The following is a 25,650-nucleotide window of genomic DNA, read 5'->3' as shown; positions in this document are numbered from 1 at the left end:
ATTTATTTATTTTTTTTGTGAGGAAGACTGGCCCTGGGCTAACATCCGTGCCCACCTTCCTCCACTCCATATGGGACACTGCCACAGCATGGCTTGATAAGCGGTGCGTCAGTCCATGCCCGGGATCCAAACCTGTGAACCCTGGGGCGCCAAAGCGGAGCACGTGAACCTAAGCACTACGACACCAGGCTGGCCCCAGTCTACCTATTCTTGATGATTTTTTTTCCCGCTTTTCCACGCCTTCCTCCACAATTCAGGGCTTTCTCCCATTTAGCCTGTTCCACTGCAAAAAGCCTCCCAAACGTTCTCCTTGCTTCTAATCTCTTACCCTTCCAATGCATTCTGCATACCACAATTCACTAATCTCCCCAAAATAACTTGCTCAAACTTTTTCAAGGGTTTTGCATTTCCTACGTCCCCAGTTGAGTCTCACCCAATTATCCTCCTTTCTTACACAGTAACCTCCCCTATCAGTCTGCCTGATCTCACCTTCTCCTCTTACTTTCTTAATTCCTAGACTGGGAGAGGTACCCTCTTCTGCATGTCCACTGTAACTCTGTATCTCTGTACCTCGCCACCACTCTACTATATTGTATTATAATTATTCATTATTATGTGCCTCTTTCCCAGTATACTGTGTATTCCTTAAAGTCAGAGCAGTGTCCATTCATCTGAATCTCCAAGCTCAGACAAATGTACAGCACAAGGTAGGTACTCAATCAACGTTTGCTGAATTAACCAAATTAGATATGCTTTGCTTTTGCGACTCTCTCACAATACTCTGAAATATGATCCCTCTTCCCTTACTACCAAATTCTACCTAAGCTTTAAGATTCAACAAGTCCCATCTTCTCCAGTGATTTTCCCAAAGCAATCCACTCTATTCTGATCCCCTCCTTCTTTGCTCCCCCACAGCATATAAAGGTTATGTCACTTATTCTAGCACTGAATAGTACAGACTAAAATGAGTGATTTTCAAAATATCTATAGTAGGATTCATTTGAGGAAGTTACATATCTCCAATGATAGTCTTCTTGCTCAAAAAAATTGGCAATACCTCTTTTGGAACTGCCACCAAACTCAGTTCATCAGACAGATCCATAAATATTATATGATGGTCACATCCCATTTCTGAGGTCGCCCCACCACCACCACCAACAAAAGTATTTGTACCTATGGCTCACTCCGCTTTTTGGCTGTTTTCAAAAATCAAATTCACCCTTAAAAGAGAAAAATTTGCCACCAAGTTGAAGGTAACGTCAAAAGCCTATCTGAAAAAATGGCAGCATCACTGCAATAGGTTCTAATGTGTTTAAGTTGTATTACTTTTATGCTTTACATTAACAATAACAGTAACTACCATTTATTTGGTATCCATTATGTTCCAGGCACTCTCCTGGGTGCTTTATATGCATTAAATCTTAAAAAATTCTTACAGCCACCCCTGCAAAGTATGTGGTATTGTCTCCATTTCACAGATAAGGAAACTGGGACTCAGGTCACAGACCTAATACAAATAGACCCAGCACACGTCTGCTCTTTCCAGCACCCCCACACTGCTCCTCCATAACTACCGCAAGTATTATGTATCTTATCTCCCCAACAAATATGCAGTCCAGCGAGAGAACAGTGCGTCTTTTCGTACTTAGGCCACGTCCAATAAATAGTAGTTACCTAAATAGTACATGGAGAGACTACTTGGCTTAACAGACAACACTGTTTTAGTAATAAAAGTACATCTTATTATTCCTTCTGAATTACTGTCAGAATTTCTGTAGAGTAACTGTAGTTAAGCATGTAACAGTAATGAGGTGATGTATATATATATAAGGAATCCAGCACTGTAGGCCCAGTAAACGTTAGTTTTTGCTTCCTATAAGACACACTCAGAATGTCAACTCTCCCTCACTCTTTTCAAGGTCTGTTTAAGCATGTACAGCAGCCATTAGAGGTAATAATTAAAGAGAAATCTCCTTAACACCTCCCAGCAGATCTCTGAGCCTTGTTTTCATTCCAAATCTGCCCAAACCAAAGGTCTTTCGGGTCATCCTCAAAATATCTCCCTAAAACCCAGATTTCGGAGGACCCTGAGACTTTGTATGTATTCCTAGGGCAGGGCCAGACAGAGTAAAGCAGACAGGGTTAGCTAGGCTCAAAAAGATACCAGCTAGACATTGGGCAGGTGGCAGTGATTAGAGCCAACCTGGACGGGCAAAACAGAGCAGGGCCAAGAGCGACCTGCTTGGCTCCTTCGGCTCCCTCCTTCAGGGACAGTCATCCCAATCAGGTTCTGCCACCTCCAATAAGTTTCTGAGCTCTTTGTCATAACCGGTTTTAAGACTGTTTCAAGTGACAGAATCAGAACCCAGGACCCCAAGAAACAACCAGTTTGTAAAAACCCTTGGGGTGGGAGATCACCTTTTATAATCTAAGATAAACCCAATTTTGAGGAAAGCATGATGGTATATATTCTTTTGAAAAGAAAAAATTCTCTTAAAAATAGACAGTGTTTTCGGCCAGCCCCAGTGGCCTAGCAGTTAAGTTTGGTGTGCTCTGGCAGCCCGCGTTCGGTTTCCAGGTGCGGACCTACACCGCTGGTTGGTGGCCATGCTATGGCAGCAGCCCACCTACAAAACAGAGGAAGATTTGCAACAGATGTTAGGTCAGGGCAAATCTTCCTCAAGCAAAAAGAGGAGGACTGGTGATGGATGTTAGCTCAGGGTGAATCTTCCTCAGCAAAAGAAAAATAGACAGTGTTTTATTCTGTAAAGGAAAAAACTCAGGAAACAAACTCTACAGACCAATAATGTGGTATTTTTTTGCTCCCTGAGCACCCTGGAAAGGCAAAAGACTCCATACTCTTTCAAATGTAAATAATATGAAAACAAAAGTACATTATCAAATAATATGGTCATAACATTATTTAATAACAGAGATAAGTCCATGAACTACCTGGAAGCCCTTTGCATGAAACCACTCATGTTCATCAGCATACTGTAGTTTACAAAGCACTTTCATACATACCACCTCTGAAAGTACTGTGAACACCATCTCACAGATGGGGAAACAAACTCAGAGAATCAGAGTGATTTGCCCTATATCACACAACAAATAGAGCCAATACACAAAAGATCTCTGACTAAAATATCTCAGTTTTTTCCAGTGTGTCACTCTTAAGAATTGCTGCTCTGTTTACTGATAAGGAAAGCAGGCTGAGGCCTCTGCCAGCCCTCAAAGTAGGTGATGCTTAATGGACAGAAGAACAAGGCTCATAACTTCACATTTTTCTAAAGAAACCACAGAGAAAGAACTGAGAAGTGGAAAATAAGAAGTCTGCACATTTAAAACTACTCAGCTCAACCCATAGAAATTACATTTTTCTCTGCTTCTATTCCTGGATGGGGTTGGAAACATATGGGCTCTGCTCAGATAAAGGGTCTTAAAAAAATCCCTAAATTAAAATTAAAAAATTTTAAACCTAAACTTTGTAGAATCAAAGGCCACTTTAGGACTGTATCCTTATGGCTAAAGCCAAGGAGATACGGGGTCAGGAACGCAGCAGGTTGCTGCATGACTGCCTTATGTTAGACTGCCAGCTCCTGGAGTACAAATCTCTATGTACCTAACCAAACAGCAAGACAAGTTAACGGGCTTTTAATACGTGCTTCTTGAGGACATAACTTCTTAACCAATGATCTATACCTGCAAAGACTGATTGTTTAAAATAAAAGCTCAAAAGCCATTTGTGGAAGGTGTGGCTGAAAGCCCAATGATACAAGAGGATATGGAACCCAAAATTTCTGGTTCTAAGAAGGCTCCAGACAGCTGCCATGGTCTCCTTCACCCTCTCATTTCAGTCATGCTATTTTGTAAAAAGATTATACAACCTTGTCTACCTTTTCTAGGGTTCCTTAATCCCCTCCTCACCCAGCTTAGGACCATGGCCCATTGTTACAATCACTCCCTTACACACTTCCTTGCCCAGCTCTCCCTTATAGTCACACGTGCCTAAAAAATGCTAACCTTGGTTAAATACAACTCTACCCCTACTTAGTACCTGCAAATGCACTGCTGAATACACACCGAGCTAATCAACCTCACTTGAAATGTACGGCCTCTAATCTCGAGTGGCCCTTCCTGTTGCTGGTTATCCTAGCACACTTCCCTACTCCGTTCACTCCCACGCTCCCAGATGACCACTTCAGGCCCTTTTCTCTCTCTCAAATCTCCCTCTCCTTCCCCTCCCTCATTCACAGCAGATGTCCTTGCTTTCTATTTCACCAAGAAAACAGAAGCAAATCAGAAGAAACTTTCCACGTGCTCCTACCATTGCATCCACCTACCCACTTGCTTCTATGCCTATATGCTTTGCCTTCCCTCCAGTTACCATAGAAGAACTGTGTTTTTATCTAAGATCAACCCCTTACCTATGGATCAGATTCCATTCCTTCTTGCCTCCTCAAGGACATTACTCAGGCAATTTTCTCCCTCTCTACTGGATCATTCCACCAGTATACAGACACTGAACTCTCTCTCATCATGGAGGGAAAAAAAATCCAACCCTTAATCCCACATCCTCCTCCAGCAACCATTCATCTGCACCCCCTACTCCCCTTTGCAGCAAATTCCTTAAGGGATTTCTATATTGCCATCTCCAATTCCTTTCCTCCTATACCTGCGTTCTTGAACCCATCCCAATTAAGACTTCCACCTTCACCCTTCCTCTACCACTCCACTAAAACTACTCAAAAGGGTCCCATGTTGTTTGGGGGTCCCCAAAAATGACTCCCCTGTTGCTAAGATCAATGTCACTCTCGTCTTCAACTTACCTGACTATCTGCAGCACCAGACACAGCTGATCAGTCACTCTATCTTGGAGTTTTTCCATTACTCTCTTGGTGTCCCTCCCTCATTCCTCACTGGAGGCTCTTTCTCAGCTTCCTCTGCTTGGCGCTCTTCATCTCTCTGACCTCAGGCCTCAGATCTCTTCTCTCTATACTCACTTCCTAGGTGATCTCACCCAGCATGTGGTTTTCAATATCATTCAAATTTCTCTCTCTAGCCAGACCTCTCCTCTGAACTTCCGAGTCTGACAGCCAATCACCTACTCATTATTTCCTCTTGGATGTCTAACAGGCATCTCAAATTTGACTTGTCCATACCTGAACACCTACCTTCCCCCAAACCTGCTGTGGTCCTACCCATCTGCCCAGTTTATTGCAACAGCCTCCTAAGTGGTGTCCTTTTGCCACCTTTGTTCTCCTGCAGTCTGTTCTCAACTCAGGAGCTGGTGATCTTTTTAAAAGATCAATCAATGCTACTCCTCTATTCCAACCCCTTCAGTGGCTCCTCATCTCACACAGAGTACAACCCCAAGTCTTTACAAAGTCCTACAATGTTCTCCCGTGGAAACCCAGCTCTTTGATTTCCATATCCTGGCACTTTTCCCCTCAGTCATCCTAGTCCTGCCACGATGGCCTCCTTGCTGTCCCCAGTCTCCTGGCCTTTGCATTTGCTTTCTCAATGCCTGCTTAGCTTACTCCCTCACTTTCTTCAGGTCTTTGCCAAACGGTCACTTTATCAGTAAGGCCTTCCCTGACCCTGCCTCACTCCCCATTCCCGCAACTGAAAATATCATCACTCCATCCCTACCCCAGTATATCCTATTCCCCCTCTCTGCTCTGTATTTCTCTAAAGCACCTACACACTACATATTCATACATTTTTTACTAATTTATTTGCTTGACTATCCAGGAGAACAGGAATTTTTTGTCTTTTCTATTTATTGCTGTTTGCCTAACAACAGAGTCTGGACACATAAAAAGACACTTGATAAACTTGCTGAATGAGTAAGTGAATTCTTATTCTCTTCAATCACTGAAGGAGAGCTTTGGGAAAAAGGGTAAAGAGGAAAGATAAACTCAACTTTCTGTATGATAGGGAAAAAAGGTGCCTCCAGGCACTTACCTGCTCCCCGACTGGGAGGGTCTCGGGCTGGGGGAGGAGGCCTATTACTCTGTAAAGAGGGGGAGGCTGAGGTGGGTGGAGGAGGCGCTAGGCCTCTGACAGGCCCCGGTGTCTTCCTATGCAAAGAATTGTGTCTCTGTGGCAGCTCAGGGGCTGACTCATTAGTGGGACTGGAGGGTCCATTGGGGACCCCAGGAGGCTGGCGGTAAGGCGGAGGAGGAGGGGCCAGAGACTGGCCACTTGGTCCCGTTCTAACATTCACAGGGGAAGGAGGTGGTTTGGCTGGGGGTGGAGCAGGAGGTCCCTCTCGACCAGAGTGAAGCCTTTGTCCAGGTGTGGGCGGCAAGGGTTTCTCTCTGTTGTAGGCTGGGGCTTTGTTGCTGTGCATAGGCAGAGGTGTAGAGGGTGCATTGGCACGCCGCCCTGGGAGTGGCGGAGGAGGGGCAGAGGAGCTGTGCTTCATGCCCGTACTGCTGGTGGTATTAGGCCGGGAGAGGTCCGGTAACGACGGTCTCTGCTTCCGGGGCAGTTCTGGGAGGGAGGCTCGGCTGTTGTCGGTATCATCTTGAGGGCGCCCGCTGGCTGTAGACACTGGAGGCCTTGGAGCAGCAGCTCGGGAACTGGGGACTTGTAGAGCTGGCTTACCAGCTAGGTTCTCTACAAATACACGAGACAGCACTGGATCAACAGAGCCAGATATATGTTGGTCAGTATCCCTACCTCACCGAGCCTCCTAGTGCAATCTGCACGGCAGCAGGGAAAGGAGCTGTATAGCTCTGGGTTTTAACCTGGTTTCAGGCTCAGAGCCCATTAATGAATACTGCTGATATAAGCTGAATATTTTTATTTAATTCCTCAGCTTTTGTTTTATTCCACTCTATAACTCCACTCCTCCTTCCACACCTCCTTCCTCCCACCTCTACCACACTCCTCAACCCCAGAGGGCCCACTCGGGACCAGTCAGAAATTAATGCGGTAAGAAAGTACTTATCAGGTACCTGAAACATCCTTGGCTCCCACAGGTCGGAGCTTTGGCACCCCTCCTTGGAAGAGACCTCCCTTGGGCTGTAGGGCAGCTGCTCCAGAGCCATAACCACCACTGCTTCCTTTAGGTTCTGGAAAGCATACCATGAGGGTTTTCACTTCATATACTCTGACCTGATGACCAAGTCAATTCTGAGGAGAAACCCCTCCTCTATCTGGGTTTTAATTTGCAAACAAATCAATCTTTCTTTTGCCTTTCCATTAAAAACAAAAGCTAGGCCTCTCTGCTCCACAGCTTCGTGTGGGGATGATACTGTTTGCTGTGATGAAAGAGACAGAACAAAAGAAACAAGGAGCCAATCTTCCCTTGTTCAGGGCAGAAGGATAACCAGGATAAAGACAAGTTCCATAGAGTTCTCTGGGCTCTCCTCTCCAAGTCCCAGATGCTAAGGACGCCAATGACTCAGGGACCCAGGTGTGAGCAAACTCTCCCGAGGCCTACCAGAATGGACACTTGTAGCAATTATAAACACTTCACTGGCTTTAGCTTAGCGGTTTTTAGGAACATGGTGGTCTCCTCAGAGAACAGCCAAAGATGTGCCCTAACCAGCACCAATTACAATAGGAGATAGGAGTCTTAATCCTGAGAATGCTTCCCAAAGGTTAGTAAGAAATTTCTAAGTTATTCAAATGAACACGGAGCCGGCCTCATGGCTTAGTGGTTAAGTGCGCGCGCTCCGCTGCTGGCGGCCCGGGTTCGGATCCCGGGCGTGCACCAATGCACCGCTTCTCTGGCCATGCTGAGGCCGCATCCCACATACAGCAAACTAGAAGGATGTGCAGCTATGACATACAACTATCTGCTGGGGCTTTGGGGGAACAAATAAATAAATAAAGAAATAAAATAAAATGAACAGATAGGAAGACAGGCAAAGAAAACTCTCCCAAAGGACAAAACTCTCCCAACTCAAGGCCCAACAATAAAAATGACAAGCCAGTCAAGTCTCCACGTCAATCCTGGGATCCTGGTGGTTCACTAGGAAATGAAGCTGAGACTCACTCTCAAGGATGGGAGCACTCCGATCATTAATGTTGGTCACCTTCTTCAGCTTGGTCCCTTTGCAGATGTCCTGTAAGAGGGCACCTCGACCCCGCTGCTCTTCTCTACTCAGCTTGGGCAGCTCTGTGTTTGCCTGGAGGAAGAGGGAAATATAAGTTCATCCTAAATAGTTTCCTTGGGCTGGCCCCGTGGCTTAGCGGTTAAGTGCGCGCGCTCTGCTGCTGGTGGCCCGGGTTCGGATCCTGGGCGCGCACCGACACACCGCTTCTCCAGCCATGCTGAGGCCGCGTCCCACATACAGCAACTAGAGGGATGTGCAACTATGACATACAACTATCTACTGGGGCTTTGGCGGGGGGGGGGGGGGAGGATTGGCAATAGATGTTAGCTCAGAGCTGGTCTTCCTCAGCAAAAAGAGGAGGATTAGCACGGATGTTAGCTCAGGGCTGATCCTCCTCGCAAAAAAATAAATAAATAAATAAATAAAATAAAAAATAAATAGTTTCCTTCATCACAAGCTTGGGATAAATACCTTAAGCCAAACTGGATGCCATAAGATGCCTCTCTAACCCAATCAGGTATGTGCCAAATGACAGTAGCAATGTGCACTATCACTCTTCTTCATCCTTTTTCTCCTGTTGTACCTTCTGTGAAGGGTATTGGTCTCCCTCCTATTCAGAAGCTTCTGACAGGAGGCCTATTCTAATACTTACTGAGTACCTACGTGCTAGGCTGTGCATTAGATGCTTTATATCTATCATCATCAACAAGGCAAACATTCATTGAGTCCCTACTATGCCTCAGGTATTGTGCTAAGAACATTACTTGCATTATCTCATTTAAATCTTGAAATATTCCTATGAGAAAGGTACTATTATCATTACTCATTTGGAAAGTGTGGGCCAGAAGCTCAATAGTTTCCCAAGGCCATGAATCCAGTAAATGGTAAAGCAAGGATCCAAACCAGACAGGGACTCTAAAATTCATACCTTATCTCACCTAACATACCTTATTGCGTCCCTATTACTTCAGTTTATCCTCTAAATAATGTTATAAAATAGGTTGTATTATTCCCATTCCAAAGAAGAAGAAATAAAAGTTTAGGAAAATTAATGCCACATGATTAGTAAATGTAGAGCTGAGATTTGAATGCTGGTCTGACTGTGTCAAAGCCCATGCCTTTTCCACTTTCCCTACTGTCTCTTTCAACAACAATCATATTTCAAGTCCTTGATCCTCTACCTACCTCTTAAATGTCATTTCACAGAGTTCTATCCTTAGTCTCCATCTAAATATCCCTAAGGAAGCTCATCCAGTCCCAGGATTTGAATACCACCTATAAGCCCCAAAATCTCAAATCTTTATATCTTGTCCCCACTCCTTGACCTGAGCTTCATGCCCATATATGCCAATGCATATAGGACATCTCCAAATGAATTTCCTACACATACCTAAAATGCAACACATCAATATCATGTTCCTTACAAAATTTTCAAATTAAAACACCCAAAGGAATTTTTTGGAAACCAGTAAAAAATTATTCTAAAATCCATCTGGAAGATTAAACATTTGAAAAAAAAACTATCGGGCCGGCCCCGTGGCTTAGCGGTTAAGTGCATGCGCTCCGCTGCCGGCGGCCCGGGTTCGGATCCCGGGTGAGCACCGAGGCACCACTCCTCCAGCCATGCTGAGGCCGCGTCCCACATACAGCAACTAGAAGGATGTGCAGTTATGACAGACAACTATGTACTGGGGCTTTGGGGGAAAAATAAATAAATAAAATCTTTAAAAAAAAAAAAAAAAACTATGAAAATGGCACTTGCACTACTAAAAGCTAGGACCAACGACAATAGGAGCACAGGGACAGACAGCCAGATAAATGGAACAAAACAGAAAGTCCACAAGCAAGCCTAGGTCTATATAAAAAATAATAAAAGTGTATTTCATCACTGCAGAAAGCATAGATTTTTAAATACAAGCTGTTAATAAAAACTGGTTAATTTTTGGAAAAAAATAATACAGTTACATCCCTGCCTTGTAGCTTACTCTCAAATTCTAGCTGAATTATAAAACGTAAATTAAAAAAAATAAACCACAGAAATACTACAGTAGTCCCCCCCTTATCTGCAGTTTCGTTTTTTTTTAGTTTCAGTTACCCATGGTCAACCGCAGTCTGAAAATATTAAATGGAAAATTCCAGAAATAAACAATTCGTAAGTTTTAAATTGCATGCCATTCTGAGTAGCATGATGAAATCTCATGCTGTGCTGCTCCATCCTGCCCAGGACGTGAATCACCCCTTTGTCCAGTATATCCACACTGTATACGCTACCCACCCACCTTGGGTTATCAGATTGACTGTTGAGGTATCGCAGTGCTTGTGTTCAAGTAACCCTTATTTTACTTAAGAATGGCTCCAAACTGCAAAAGTAGTGATGCTGGCAATTCAGATATGCCAAAGAGAAGTTATTGTTGTTAATCTCTTACTGTGCCTAATTTATAAATTAAACTTTATCATAGGTATGTATGTATAGGAAAAAACATAGTACATATAGGGTTCGGTACTATCTGTGGTTTTGGGCATCCACAGGGGGGCGGGGGAGTGCGGTGTCTTGGAACGTATCCCCCACAGATGAGGGTGGGACTACTGTATATAAAAAAATTAGGTAAGGGGAAGGACATAACAACTAAAATATAGGAAAGCATGACAACTGAAATATAGGAAAAGACTGACAGACTTGTTTATTACAAATTATTTACTTAGGAATATAATAAGTAGATGACATCCTGGAAGGAAAAATCATCTATGATGAACGTAACAGACACAGAGTTAGTGTCCTAAATCTGTAGAGTATTAACATATAAAGATGACTTATAAATCAATAGGATAATAAGCAAAGGATATGAACACCGCATGAAAGAAATCAAAGAGCCAGCAAATATGAAAAAAAAATTTCAACTACAATAAAAAATGCAGGCTAAAACACAGTATCATTATTTACCAATGAAGCTGGTAAAGGTTAAAACTGTAGGGCCGGCCCCATGGCTTAGCGGTTAAGTGCACGCGCTCCGCTGCTGGCGGCCCGGGTTCGGATCCCTGGGGGGCGCACCAACGCACCGCTTCTCCGGCCATGCTGAGGCCGTGTCCCACATACAGCAACTAGAAGGATACGCAGCTATGACCTACAACTATCTGCTGGGGCTTTGGGGGGAAAAAAAAACAAAAAAATTAAAACTGTAATTAAAGAGACTGTCAGCTTCATGAAGGCGGGGTCCGCTGTACAATGCCTGGCATACTGAGGATGCTCAAAAATGTGTAGAACAAATAACCATCCTATGGTGGTCACAAGGATTCAGGGAAACAAGTACTCTTTTGTACTTCCTAGGGTAAGATAAATTGGTATGATCTTTCCAGAAAGTAATTTATGTATCAAACACCCTTAAAAAGTCTAGCATAAGAATTCTACTTCTAAGAATTAACTTTAAGAAAACAATTGGAGAAGTGCACAAAGATGTTAATAATAGCAAAAAAACCAGTTTATAATAGCATAAAACTGAAAATAATCTAAAAGTTCAACCAACAGGAACAATGATGGTACAACCATACAATGGGACGCCAGTTAAAACTCTTAAAGATGTAGAAGTAAATATCTTGGGCCGGCCCCGCGGCTTAGCGGTTAAGTGCACGTGCTCCGCTGCTGGCAGCCCGGGTTTGGATCCCGCGCACGCACCCACGCACCGCTTCTCTGGCCATGCTGAGGCCGTGTCCCACATACAGCAACTAGAAGGATGTGTAGCTATGACATACAACTATCTACTGGGGCTTTGGGGGAAAAAAATAAATAAATAAAAATTAAAAAAAAAAAAAAGAAGTAAATATCTTTACATAGCAGTAAATGTTTGACACAATCAAGTAAAAAACATTGTAAAACAATAAATACAGCATGATTCGTTTTCTCCTCTATAGAAGAGGACTAACAATAGAACCTATCAAAACTATCTAGGGTAGTTTTGAGAACTAAACGAAATATAACACTTTTCAAGAGCTTAGCACAGTGCCTGGTGTATAATAGGAGCTCAGTAAACAATTAGCTAGGTTAATTTGGATTCCAAATTTTATATTTGGAAGAAAAAATGGTAAACACACAGAAAATTTCTTGAAGGATATAACTGATACTAGCAAACGTTAATTTCAGGTAGTAACTCTTTGTTTATTTGTATTTTCTAGTTTTCCCACAATAAATATATAAAATTTATAAAATGTTAACAAAGGTTAATTACAGATAGTTTAACATTTTCTATTTTTATTGGTATTCTAATTTTTTCCACATTTTTAGTACACTAAAAAAATTTTTTAATGATATCACTAACCATTTAATGACATGATAAGCCATTTACAATATACTAATGAGTAAGAAAAGCAGATTAGAAATCAGTATGCATATAAAGCACAACCTCTTTTTTAAAAAAAGTAGATAGATAAAAGAGAGGGAGGAAGGGAAGAATATATACAAAGCCTGTTACGAATGGTTGGATTATGGGTAATTGCTCCTTTTTGCTCATCGTTCCTTCATTTCTTGAACATATTACTTTTGTAAAGAGAAAAATATTATTAAAATATTACTAAACATGTCCAAACTGAGCTCATATCCTCCTCCACAAACCTGTTTCTCTTTATAAATAGCACCATCAATCAATCAATCCCCCAAACTAGAGTCATTCAAATCTCCTTCCTCTTCCTCACTCTTCTGTCATCACTCTTTAGAAGGTTTTACTTTCTAAGCATCTCTCATCTCCTCTCCATCCTCACTGCTTTAGTCCAGAACCTCAATTTTCAGTTGCAACAGGCTTCTGTCTCTAGTCTCGACCTCCCTGTCTCCAGTCTCAGCCCCTAAACTACTGCCCACACTGTTAAGAACGACCCAATCAGATTACCCCTGCTGCTGAAAATATACCACTTCCCTATCATCATCAGAAGAAAAATCCAAACCCCAGCCTACTCCCTCCCGCTTCATCTCCCACCACACACCCTTTTCAAGCAATAATCTAAACCTTTGTGTGCTTTCTCACAAATCAGCACCCTTCCACATTCTACTTCCTCAACTTCAAGTGCCCTCCTTCCCTCTCCTCTTTCTGGCTAAACTCTACTCATCTTTTAAGACTCAGCTCAAGTATCACCTCCCTACTAGAAGCCTTCTCTGACTGCCTCCTCTCCCTCCAACCACTAGGTGAGGTGCCCTTCTTTGTGGCCACATTTATCCCTGCACAGTACGGAATCTGCCTGTTGACTTGTCTGTCTCAGTCTCTGCACTGGGAGCTCCTGAAGGCAGAAACTGTCTCATTTCTGGGCGATGGTATTATAGATGATATTGTTTGCTTCTTTTTTGCTTATCTGCATATTTCTTTTCTCTTTCTTTTAATTATGTAAATAAATTATTGTTGTAAAAGAGTCAAGCAATATAATACAAGTACAGAGTAAAATTATCTGGATTTTTAAAAATTGTATGCCTAGCCAAGTCCCTGACACACACTAAGCTTCTAGTAAAAGGCTACTGAGTAAATGACTGAGACAGCATGATGCAGGGCAGTAAGCCAAGAAGTTATAGAGATCCAACGATATACTTTGGGTCCTTGAATCCCACTATAACCAGAACGGCTCTACTTTTATCTACTTATTGAGCTTCCACATAAAATTCCATCATCCAAAAGGAGGGTTCATACATCCTCAAACAAAATGTCTGAAAACCAGAAGTTATGGGAAAAAACAAGTTGGCAGACCTGAACTCTAGTCCTACTTCTGAAATAAATTAGCTATGCAAGTCACTTTTCCTCTTTAGGGCACAATTTCTCATCTGTTAAACACCTAACACACACACACACACACACACACACACACACACACACACACACACCAGGGATGTTCATTCTCTAAAGTTACTTTTGCTTCCAAATTAAAAAAAAAATGAGATAAAGCACTCAGGTTGCTTCTTTCTCACGTGACAACAGATATCACAATCCAGATATAGTAGTTGGCCATCCGTATCCACAGGTTCTACAGGGGCAGAGTCAACCAACCGCTGATCGAAGGGTCTACGATGGTTGAGTCTGTACTGAATATGTACTGACTTTTTTCCCCTGTCATTATTCCCAAAACAATACAGTATAACAACTATTTCCATAGCACTTCCACTGTATTAAGTATTATAAGTTATCTAGAGATGATTTAAAGTATATGGTAGGGCCGGCCCCATGGCTTAGCAGTTGAGTGCGCGAGCTCCGCTGCTGGCAGCCCGGGTTCGGATCCCAGGCGCGCACTGATGCACCGCTTCTCTGGCCATGCTGAGGCCAAGTCCCACATACAGCAACTAGAAGGATGTGCAGCTATGACATACAACTATCTACTGGGGCTTTGGGGAAACAAATAAATAAAAAATAAAATAAAGTATATGGAAGGATATGCATAGGTTATATGCAAATACTAAGCCATTTTTTATATAAGGGATTTGAGCATCCATGGATTTTGGACCCATGAGAGTCCTGGAACCAATCCCCCGTAGATACCGAGGGACAACTGGAAAAGCGGCTGCCTCCTTGGTTCAGAAGCCACACTGTTTTTTTTCTCCCATTATCGAACCTTTAAGTCTTCCTACAAATACATTTCATAAACTCCTTTCTTTCTTGATGGGGTGTTAGACTTGAGGGACTTGGCTTTAAAATGAACTGATTTGGAGTAGATGAGAAGGAGATGAAACGGTAGCAAGAAACAACCATCAGGAATTGCCATCCCTTTTCTCAAGGATGCCAGAGAAAGGACCTTTATAAAACACTCACCTTTATAAAACAGTTTGAGGAGGGAAACACTAGTTCCTACTCTGATGCCACCCATCCAAATCTCCATTTAGACTGAACCAGGACAAGAAAACTAGATAAGCCACTATAGTCCTAAAAGGACCTCTCAGGAATCACAACTATTTGATGAAAACAGACTTATTAATTCTCCATCTTACTACACCACATCTTTGAGTATGCTGTCTTATACCAGGAAGCCCTAAGTATTCATTAAGGTTTTGAGATAGCCAGGTGGAAGGATTACCTACCTGGTTAAAAGTGGGAGGTGGAGGAGGACCAGGCAGGGGTGGAGGGGGAGGAGGAATTGGCATCCTTGCCCTGCTCGCAGTTGGCACTGCTCTCTCTCCGTTTTAATTTGCAGCTTTAGGTCACTCATATACCTGCAAATGAAACAGAAATTCATTAGAACAACTTTGCCATTAGAGACACTGAGTACCCAGAACTAGAAGACTGATTATGACACCAGAGAGAAACTAAGCACCTCATCTCCTCGTCCCACTGTGATATAGTCCAGGGCTTGGTAAACTTCGCTGTAAAAGGCCAGATAATAAACACTGTAGGCTTTGTAGGAAATATATAGTCTCTGTCGCAAATTATTCTTTGACAACTTTTTTTTTCTCTTTTTTTTTGTGAGGAAGATCAGCCCTGAGCTAACATCTGCCAATCCTCCTCTTTTTGCTGAGGAAGACTGGCCCCGGGCCAACATCCATGCCCATCCTCCTCCACCCTATATGGGACGCCGCCACAGCATGGCCCGACAAGCGGCGCATCGGTGCGGGCCTGGGATCCAATCCGGCGAACCCTGGGCTGCCGCAGTGGAATGCGCGCACCCAACCGCTTGCGCCACCGGGCCAGCACCTTGACAACTTTTTTTAAATTAATAAACTTTTCTTTTTTAGAGTAGTTTTAGGTTCACAGCAAAATTGAACAGAAAGTACAGAGTACCCATAGACCCCTGTTCTCCCCACACACATACAAAGCCTCCCCCACTATCTACGTCCTGCAGGAGTACATTTGTTACAAGTGATGAATCTACATTGACACATCATTGTCACCCAAAATCCATAGTTTACATTAGGGTTCATTCTTGGTGTTGCACATTCTATGTGTTTGGACAAATGTATAATGACAACTACCCACCACTGTAGTATCATACAGAATAATTTCACTGCCCTAAAAATCCTGTCTCTGCCTATTCATCCCTCCTTCCCCTAAACCTCTGGCAGCCACTGATCTTTTTACTGTCTCCATAGTTTTGTCTTTTCCAGAATGCCATCTATTTGGAATCATACAATACGTTGAAATCATATAATATAACTTTTCAGACTAGTGTCTTCCACTTAGTAATATGCATTAGAGGTTCCTCCAAGTCTTCTTATGGCTTGCTACCTCATTCTTTTCAGTGTTGAAGAATCTTCCATTGCCTGAATGTACCACTGTTTGTTTATCCATTCACCTACTGAATGACATCTTGGTTGCTTCCAAGTTGCAGCAATGGATAAAGCTGCTATAAATATCCTTGTGCAGGTTTTTGTGTGGACCTAAGTTTTCAGCTCACTTGAGTAAATACCAAGGAGTGTGACTGCTGGATCATACGGTAAAGACGTTGGTAATAAACTACCAAACTGTCTTCCAAAGTGGCTGTACCATTTTGCATTCCCACTAGCAATGAATGCGAGGTCCTGCTGCTCCACATCCCTGCTAGCATTTGGTGTTGTCAGTGTTTTAGATTTCGGCCATTCTGATAGGTGTGTAGTGGTATCGCATATATCTTCTTTGGTGAGGTGTCTGTTCAGGTCTTTTGCCAGTTTTTAATCAAGTTGTTTGTTTTCTTATTGCTGAGTTTTAAGAGCTGTTTGTATATTTTGGATAACAGTCCTTTATCACATGTGTCTTTTGCAAATATTTTCTCCTAGTCTGTGGCTTGTCTTCTCATTCTCTTGATTTTTACAACATTTTAAAAACGTAGGGCCGGCCCCGTGGCTTAGCGGTTAGGTGTGCGTGCTCCGCTGCTGGCGGCCCAGGTTCAGATCCCGGGCGCGCACCGACGCACCGCTTCTCCGGCCATGCTGGGGGCCACGTCCCACATACAGCAGCTAGAAGGCTGTGCAACTATGACATACAACTATCTACTGGGGCTTTGGCGGGGGGGGGGGGGGGCGGAATATAAAAACCATTATTACCTATTAAGTACAAAAAAACTATACAGCTGTCTCCCTATTATAGTCTGTAAGTGATCTTCATTTTACAAATGACACTAAAACCAGAGAACTGTCTTACCCTAAGACATTTAAGTAGGTGGCAAAGATAAAATCAAAACTCAAGAAGAGTAACTACCCCCAAAAAACTGTCCCAAGGAAATCCCACTTCCTGACCCCCCAAAAATCAAAGCCAAAATAACATAACCACCATGAGTATAACTTACAGATGACAAGAAAGGGTGAAGATTGGGTAATCAACCTCACCAATTAATGCATGGAAGAACTGCTTCCAAGTAACGTGATTAATAAGATTAGGACATAGGAAAATTCACAGGTAGCCCTTAGCACAGATGGGAGACCATGTGTATCAAGCCAAGACTTAAAGATCAAACCAGCATGGCAAGCCATTGGGGAGGTGTGGTTCTGAACTCTTTACAGGGACGATCAAAATCTCTCTGCGAATAAAGGAGTAACCACTTAAACATTTCTCTCAATGCCCTGGGAATGATGAAAGGAAAAGGCAAATATTCCAGAGGTTCTATAAAACCAAGAACGTTTGCAGGCGGATAGAATTTGATAAGAAACATGACGGTGGAGGTCTTCAAAATTCCAACTCCTTCCAGCGTAATGCCACTATAGGCTCGCTGTCCAATAGAGCTTTCTGCTCCAATCACAAAGAACTGGACAGTACTTTGGCTAAGTGGTTCCCATGGGGAATGGTATCTGAACTCACTTTAGGAAACAAGCAGCTGACCCCCCTTCAAGGGAAATATCTTCTCGTTTCTGGTTTCAAAGCTAAGTCTAGTCTTTCTTTGCCAGCAATCTAACATACTAGGCTTTAAAAATTGATCAAAATAGTAAATCCTCATAAGCAGAACATCTATCACTGGGGGGGGGGGCAAATTTAAAATAAAAGAAACATATGAAAAAGAAGAAAACTTTCTTCTGTCTGGGGTCATTATGACCATTCCACTCCAGCTCCCACAGCATTCTTCTAAAAAGCTAGTAGTAAACAATAGGAAAAGTAATAGTCTATTCAGAAACAAGTATTTTCAACTAATTCCAGTCACCTCAGTTTCCAGTCTTTTCTGGGTTTCCAGTTCTACCTACCCTTGTCTATTGCCACTGTTGAAATGGTCTCCTAGAAGGAGCTGGAAAAGAGATTCAGACAAGTTCCTAATTTTCTCCATATTCACAGGTGATCCAACCTACATGCTACAGAGTAAGAAATGACCTAAAGGAACAACCTTATGAAGGACAGTAAGCACCATTTATTAGGCAAAGCACTAATTCTCTAGCAAGGCAAATCTTTTTTTAAAGCAACCCCACGGAAAAGACCACTAATATATTACACAGTCAAAGACGCCTTCTTCAAATAGGTTCCATTCAGGGGCTGGCCCGGTGGCCTAGTGGTTAAGTTCAGGGCACTCCACTTCGGCGGCCGGGGTTCGTGGGTTCGAATCCCAGGTGCGGACCTACACAACTCATCAAGCCATGCTGTGGTGGCGTCCTACATATAAAATAGAGGAAGAGGGGTACAGATGCTAGCTCAGGGCCACTGTTCCTCAAGCAAAAAGAGGAAATTGGCAACAGGTGTTAGCTCAGGGCCACTGTTCCTCAAGCAAAAAGAGGAAGATTGGCAACAGGTGTTAGCTCAGGGCCACTCTTCCTCACCAAAAAAAAAAGACTCGGGGCCGGCCCAGTGGTGCAAGCGGTTAGGTGCGCGCACTCCGCTGCGGCGGCCCGGGGTTCGCTGGTTCGGATCCCGGGCGCGCACCGACGCACTGCTTGGCGAGCCATGCTGTGGCGGCGTCCCATATAAAGTGGAGGAAAATGGGCACAGATGTTAGCCCAGGGCCGTCTTCCTCAGCAAAAAAAAAAAAAAAAAAAAAAAGAGGAGGATTGGTGGATGTTAGCACAAGGCTGATCTCCTCACAAAAAAAAAAAAAAAAAAGACTCAATTCAAACTTCAATTTCAAAACAGATTCATCCAAAAAAAAAATCACCATCAGGTGACAGACTTTAGTGTTGAAAAGCGGCAGTGGCCCTCAACCTTTCTTTTGCTTCCCTAAAGACTGCATGTGTGACACACTCCTATCAGTGACATTTAGTATAGAATACACTACGGGAGAGTATTATTGCTTTCCATTTTACAGGTGAAGACACTGAAGCTCCAGGAGTGGCAGTGTATGCATGCACATTAGACAGAGACAGAGACTCACTGATCTAAGGGCAACGGCCCAAGACCACTCAGGAGTAAACTGCAGAGTTAGGACTCAAACCTAGGTCTTCTGATCTCTTTCCATTTCACAAATCACTATGAAAAACATCTCTACTGGATATTGGTTTGGTTTAGCAATTTTCTACTCTTTTCCCCCAAATGAAAATTCAACCCACTCCAAATTTCTATCTTAGTGTTAGAATACAAACAGCTCTCGGTTTTCCGAGAGCAGCCAACTTATGTAAATCTAAATTAATACAACTTTCCTTTCCCTGAAAATCCCCAAAAGAAGCTTTATTCAAACCAAGTTAGTACTGATACTTACAATCACTAATCTAATGCAGAGGTCTGCTTTGAGAACTGCTTTTAGTTAAAAACAAATGAACCAAAAACAGTTCATCAAGTTTTTGTCTCTCTCAAGACAGAGAGATAAATTTTAGTGACCAAGTATTTTTAATCAAAAGACAAATTCAGCCCTTCTGGAAGCACTGTCTATTACAATTTTAAGAACCTTACATCCCTGGGCCGGCCCCGTGGCTTAGTGGTTAAGTGCACGCGCTCCGATGCTGGTGGCCCGGGTTCGGATCCCAGGCGCGCACCGAGGCACCACTTCTCCGTCCATCCTGAGGCCGAGTCCCACATACAGCAGCTAGAAGGATGTGCAGCTATGACATACAACTATCTACTGGGGCTTTGGGGGGAAAAAATAAATAAATAAAATCTTTAAAAAAAAAAAAAAAAATAAGAACCTTACATCCCTGAGGTTAAACCCAAGATTAAACTTAAAAAGAAAAAAAGAGGAGGGGCCGGCCCGGTGGCACAGCAGTTAAGCGCGCGCACTTCGCTTTCCGCGGCGCAGGCTTCGCAAGTTCAGATCCCAGGCGTGCACTGACGAACCGCTTGTCAAGCCATGATGTGGCGGCGTCCCATATAAAGTAGAAGATGGGCATAGATGTTAGCTCAGAGCCAGTCTTCCTCAGCAAAAAGAGGAGGATTGGCAACAGGTGTTAGCTCAGGGCTAATCTTCCTCACAAAAAGAAAAAGAAAAAAAAGAGGGGCTGGCCTTGCGGTCTAGTGGTTAAGCTTAGCACACTCTACTTTGGCAGCCTGGGTTCAGTTCCCAGGTGTGGACCTACACCATTTGCCCAGTGGCCATGCTGTGATGGTGACCCACATACAAAATAGGGGAAGATTGGCACAGATGTTAGCTCAGGGTGAACCTTCCTCAGCAAAAAAGAAAAAAGGGGTTCTCTACAGAATTTTAAGTCTTTCCTTTATGATCTATTAAATGAGAACTACAAACCTCACCATCTGTGCTCTTCACAGTCCTTGATTTTCAGAAATATTTTGAGGTTGCTTCTAGTTCAGCAACACAGCAATTCTCATTCCCTTAAGCCCTTCCATCTTAAAAACCATGATATAATAAACTTTTCACATCCTCAAGAGTCAGTTTCTTTGAAATAAAGATCAGAGAGCATTATTTCAAATCTTCCTGATGTCAAATTTATCATAAAATTTAGAAATAAGTCTTCATAAAATTCAAGCAATGCACTTTTAAAAAGTGTTCGTCTATTCCTCAAAAGACAAAACTTATTTTTCTATTCAATTTCCTAATGTTTCATTCCAAATACTTCTACATTTTAAGAGTAAGAGACTTTCTGAATGCAAAGACATCGACTATTGCCTTTTACATTTAATAAATGAAAAATCCAATTTAGTTGTTGATCTAAGAGATATCCTAGTAACCACTACAATTTGGGGTCTCTTCTCAAACAACATTCTGCTGTTAGAAAACCCAGTTTTCAATTGCAAGTTATTTTTTGGAAAAAAAAATTTTTTTAAATTCTAAACCTTAATGCCATCTACTTTCATGCTTAGAGACTTCAGGTAACTGCACTTTCCTTTGATCTCAGCTTTGATTACAGAGTAAATTACAGTTTTTGTATCAAAGTACCCAACAAAATCCCACAGGCGAAAAAACTGACCTTAAAAAGTAGGCTGCCTCCCTCAGCAAAGTCTCAAGGGCCTTAGTTCCGCCTTACAAGAATCAGTCATATGAACAGGAATTTGGGATGTCAACAAGCAAATTATCTCTCCTTTCTTAAATACATGTTCAGTTCTTTAATACCCTATTAAACCTCTTCCCAATATAAAGAAACAGAGAGGTAAAAGAGACATTTCAACATCCTCTCTGAAAGACCAATAGCCCTGCCCACGCTGTCTCTAGATAATCTAAAGAAAAGACAGCTGTGTCTTCAAGAGGACAATGTTCCAGATATTCCCCACAATGGAATTTTTCTGATCCCATAGTTCAAATCAAAAGAAATCTTTCTGGGCCGGCTCCGTGGCTTAGCGGTTAAGTGCGCGCGCTCTGATGCTAGCGGCCCGGGTTCGGATCCCGGGAGCGCCCCGAGGCACCACTTCTCCGTCCAACGTGAGGCCGAGTCCCACGTACAGCAACTAGAAGGATGTGAACCTATGACATACAACTATCTACTGGGGCTTTAGGGGGAAAAAACTGAATAAATAAAATCTTTAAAAAAAAAAAGAAATCTTTCTATGGGGCCGGCCCCGTGGCGTAGCGGTTAAGTGCTTGCGCTCCACTGCTGGCGGCCCGGGTTCGGATCCTGGGCGCGCACCAATGCACTGTTTGTCAGGCCATACTGTGGCGGCGTCCCATATAAAGCAGACGAAGATGGGCACGGATGTTAGGCTAGGGCCAGTCTTCCTCAGCAAAAAGAGGAGGACTGGCATGGATGTTAGCTCAGGGCTGATCACCAAAAAAAAAAAAAAAAAACCAGCATCAGAGATGGAACATAGAATGTTTGGCACAAAGAGAAAACCAGTTGCTCTAGGACAAAGAAAGTCACATAATAGAGAACGGGGTGTGTGTTTGGTGTATTTTAATCCCAGCCAGAAGGAACTCCAGCCATGCCTAATGTGGCTTCAATAACCCAGGTAGGTGGGGTGGCAAGACTTTCCAAGCACGGACATTAAAAACCCACTGATGAATCAGCTGTTCACAACCATAAATATTTTTAATTTTTTTAATTTTTTTCCCCCAAAGCCCCAGTAGATAGTTGTATGCCATAGCTGCACATCCTTCTAGTTGCTGCACGTGGGACGCAGCCTCAGCATGGCCGGACAAGCAGTGCGTCGGTGCGCGCCCGGGATCCGAACCCGGGCCGTCAGCAGCGGAGAGCGCGCACCTAACCGCCAAGCCACGGGCCGGCCCCACAACCATAAATAAATGAAATAACGAACCCTAGAAACATTCACATCAGACAAGTTCAAAATGAGCAAGTCCACTTTGTATATTTCTCAACCAGGTTTTAGACAAACAGAATTAATAGCAAGAGACCAAAGGTTTCTTATTTTCTATCGAAAATAAGTAAAAAGTGAGTAGGTAAGCTTTTGTTAAAACTGGATTCCAAATTCAACAGCAATTTCACCCCATTCTGATGAGCACTTAACAACTACCGACACAAATAACCCTATGATGGCCCATTAGCATCAATTTAGACATTACCCGGAACTAAGAATTAAACTTTAAAGGAACATTTCATTTCTCTATGTCCATTTAACCCAACAAGCTCTTAAGCACAGACAGGATCATATCTTTCTATAGTTCTTTCCTATTATTTTAGAGCACAGAGTAGGTGCTCAATAGTCACTTGTTGAACTGAACAAAAATAAATTTAAGAGTAGCACTGGCTGAAAGAACAAGCAAGTCTGAGTGGAGGAAAAAAGCAGCGAAGGATGGATCACTGTGCCAGAAACAGAAAAGACAGAATTGGATAACTACGGAAAGAACAAACAGGCGGCTATGCCTATAGTTCAATGTTCCAAAAATTTTTAACTTGCTGAATTCATTCATTCATGAATTCATCTATCATCCAATAAATACTTATTGAACACCCACCACTTAATCCATTCAATAAATATTTATTAAGCACCCACTAGGTGCCAAAGCATTGTTCTATAACAATAATTCTCAGCTGGGGTGATTTTGTCCCCCAGGAGACATTCGGCATTGTCATGACTGGGGGTACTACTGGCATCTAGTGAATACAAAACAAGGATGCCGCTAAACATTCTATAACACACAGTACAACTCCCTACAACAAAGAAGTTATCCGGTCCAAAATGTCAATAATGCTGACGTTGATAAACCCTGTTCTAGAGGCTGATCAAGACAAGTTTCTAGTCTTGTGGCTTACATTCTAGTGGAAGAGATAAACAAGAAAACAAATATAATCTCAGTATCTCAGTTACTGATAAAAAGAATTAAAAAAAAGAGAGAGAGAATCATAAAGGGAGAGCACAGGAGTAGGGTGGAGTGTTCTTTTAGATAGGGAGGGGGGGCCGGCCCTGTGGCTTGGTGGTTAAGTGCACGCGCTGCGATGCTGGTGGCCCGGGTTCGGATCCCGGGTGCGCATCGAGGCACCACTTCTCCGTCCATCCTGAGGCCGAGTCCCACATACAGCAACTAGAAGGATGTGCAGCTATGACATACAACTATCTACTGGGGCTTTGGGGGGAAAAAAATAAAATCTTTAAAAAAAAAAAAAAGATAGGGAGGGGGGCCTGGAGGTGTGTTGGGGGGGTGGCACTCCAAAGAAGTGTCTCCATGAGCAGAGCAAGCCCTAGGAACATCTAGGGGAAGAGCGTTTCAGAAAGAATTAACAGCAAGCGAAAACCCCCTGAGACAGGAATGAGCTTGATGTGTTAGAGAACTAGTAAGAAAGCCAGGGTAGCTAGAACAGAGTGAGAGGAAGAGTGGTAGGAGATGAAATCTGAGGCCTTACAGGCCATCCTCCAAATCCAAAAGTAGTATCCTTCTCCATCCAATATGCCTATAACACCAAAGAAGTCTAAACCAACCAACAGCTTCAAGCCCAAAGTAAACAAGTTCAATCAGTTATCTCATTAATCCCACAGACTGTACTTGATCTGTTGGTTTAAGCACAGCCAGGGACCTAGGTACTAACTGGAAGACTTCCAGGGTTAAAAGTCACCTGATGATAATCTGCCTGCCTGTCCACCTGCCCTTCAACTTTGCTCCTGAAAAGCAGTACAGCATGGGGAGGTAGGAGCTCATTAGCACAGTGTCATAATGGCATCCAGTTCCTAGGCCAAAGAACCCCAACATGGGAGAAGAGCCAGGAGCTAAGAGTATTCACATGCCACTCCAGGAGACTAACAAACAGCAGGAGCCAAACAGGTTCCTATAATTACGTGGGAACTGACGTCAACACAGAATTATGAACACACCTCCATGTGTTCTAGGAAAGAATACAGCAGAGGGTTTCTACTAAAGCATTTTTGGTTTCTCTAAAATACAAGGAAACAGACGAGAATAACTTTCAGGTTAAACATATTTTACCACCCCCCCAAAAGGCTTTATACAGTTTTTTTTTTTTTTAATAATGTTTATTTATTGATTGATTTTCCCCCCAAAGCCCCAGTAGATAGTTGTATGTCACAGCTGCACATCCTTCTAGTTGCTGTATGTGGGACACGGCCTCAGCATGGCCGGAGAAGTGGTGCGTTGGTGCACGCCCAGGATCCGAACCCTGGCCGCCAGCAGCAGAGTGCGCACACTTAACCGCTAAGCCACAGGGCCGGCCCTATACAGTTTAAAAATAATCCACAGCCCTCTTCTCTCAATGGAGAAGGTGCTACCTCCCCCTGAAATTCAATTCAGTCAAACCTCTGGTGAAACAGATTTCCATCTAATGTGTAAAGATGGAATTAATTAAAATTCCAAGGTTACTCCATGAAGGGGAAAAAATCATTTTTCCAACTGCAGGCATTTTCCATCGTGGAAATTCAACTATGCAGCAAATCTGATTGATCCAATAAGTAATAAAAAATTACATACACATGAATATTTAAACTTAAAATCCTAGGACTTCTACAACTAAACCTGGATGTTTTACTCTTTACATTAATGATTTTTCACTGTTAAAAGCAGCACACAACGCTGGAAGAGAAAAGGAAAGAGGCAGGAAAAGATATATAACTAGATGATGAAATCCTTTCAAATATAATTTCTCCAATAAAAACATAAGTATTCATCCCAATAATACAGCTTTTCCCCCTAATATGACTCTTTCCTCGTGTTCGATTATTTTTGAAAAGCCCTAAAATCGTAAACTCAGAAGTCTACTTATTCATATACTACTTGATGTGGTAAATATTAGGTACCATGGGTTATTCTCAGATACAGGGTAACCCAGGAGACAAGTCCTCTCATCTAAAATGATGACAAATCAATTTGAAGTCTACTTGTGTGTTCAATTAAATAACGACAGCTGCAAAGAATGGCTCCATGAAAAAGATGATGAGAGATAACTAACGCAAGA

At 42.7% G+C, this 25,650-nt stretch overlaps 1 protein-coding gene across 3 annotated transcripts in view; it reads right to left on the bottom strand.

The window, feature by feature from the left end:
• Positions 1-25,650, bottom strand: part of WIPF2 (WAS/WASL interacting protein family member 2) — a 45,990-nt gene that overhangs the window by 7,076 nt on the left and 13,264 nt on the right. For all 3 annotated transcript variants that reach the window (XM_087441120.1, XM_004434537.3, XM_087441121.1), the window contains exons 2-5: positions 15,109-15,240; positions 8,012-8,144; positions 6,966-7,082; positions 5,968-6,624 (exon numbers count right to left, since the gene is read on the bottom strand). In XM_087441120.1, coding sequence (XP_087297246.1) covers positions 5,968-6,624; positions 6,966-7,082; positions 8,012-8,144; positions 15,109-15,171 — 970 coding nt within the window. In that variant the 5' untranslated portion in view covers positions 15,172-15,240. The remainder of the gene's footprint in view (positions 1-5,967; positions 6,625-6,965; positions 7,083-8,011; positions 8,145-15,108; positions 15,241-25,650) is intronic.

This window comes from Ceratotherium simum, chromosome 16, assembly GCF_057802395.1.
Source record: "Ceratotherium simum simum isolate JZ-2026a chromosome 16, ASM5780239v1, whole genome shotgun sequence".
Lineage (NCBI taxonomy): Eukaryota > Metazoa > Chordata > Mammalia > Perissodactyla > Rhinocerotidae > Ceratotherium > Ceratotherium simum.
Note: the sequence above shows the minus strand (reverse complement) of the source record. Positions and strands in the feature narration are given on the sequence as shown.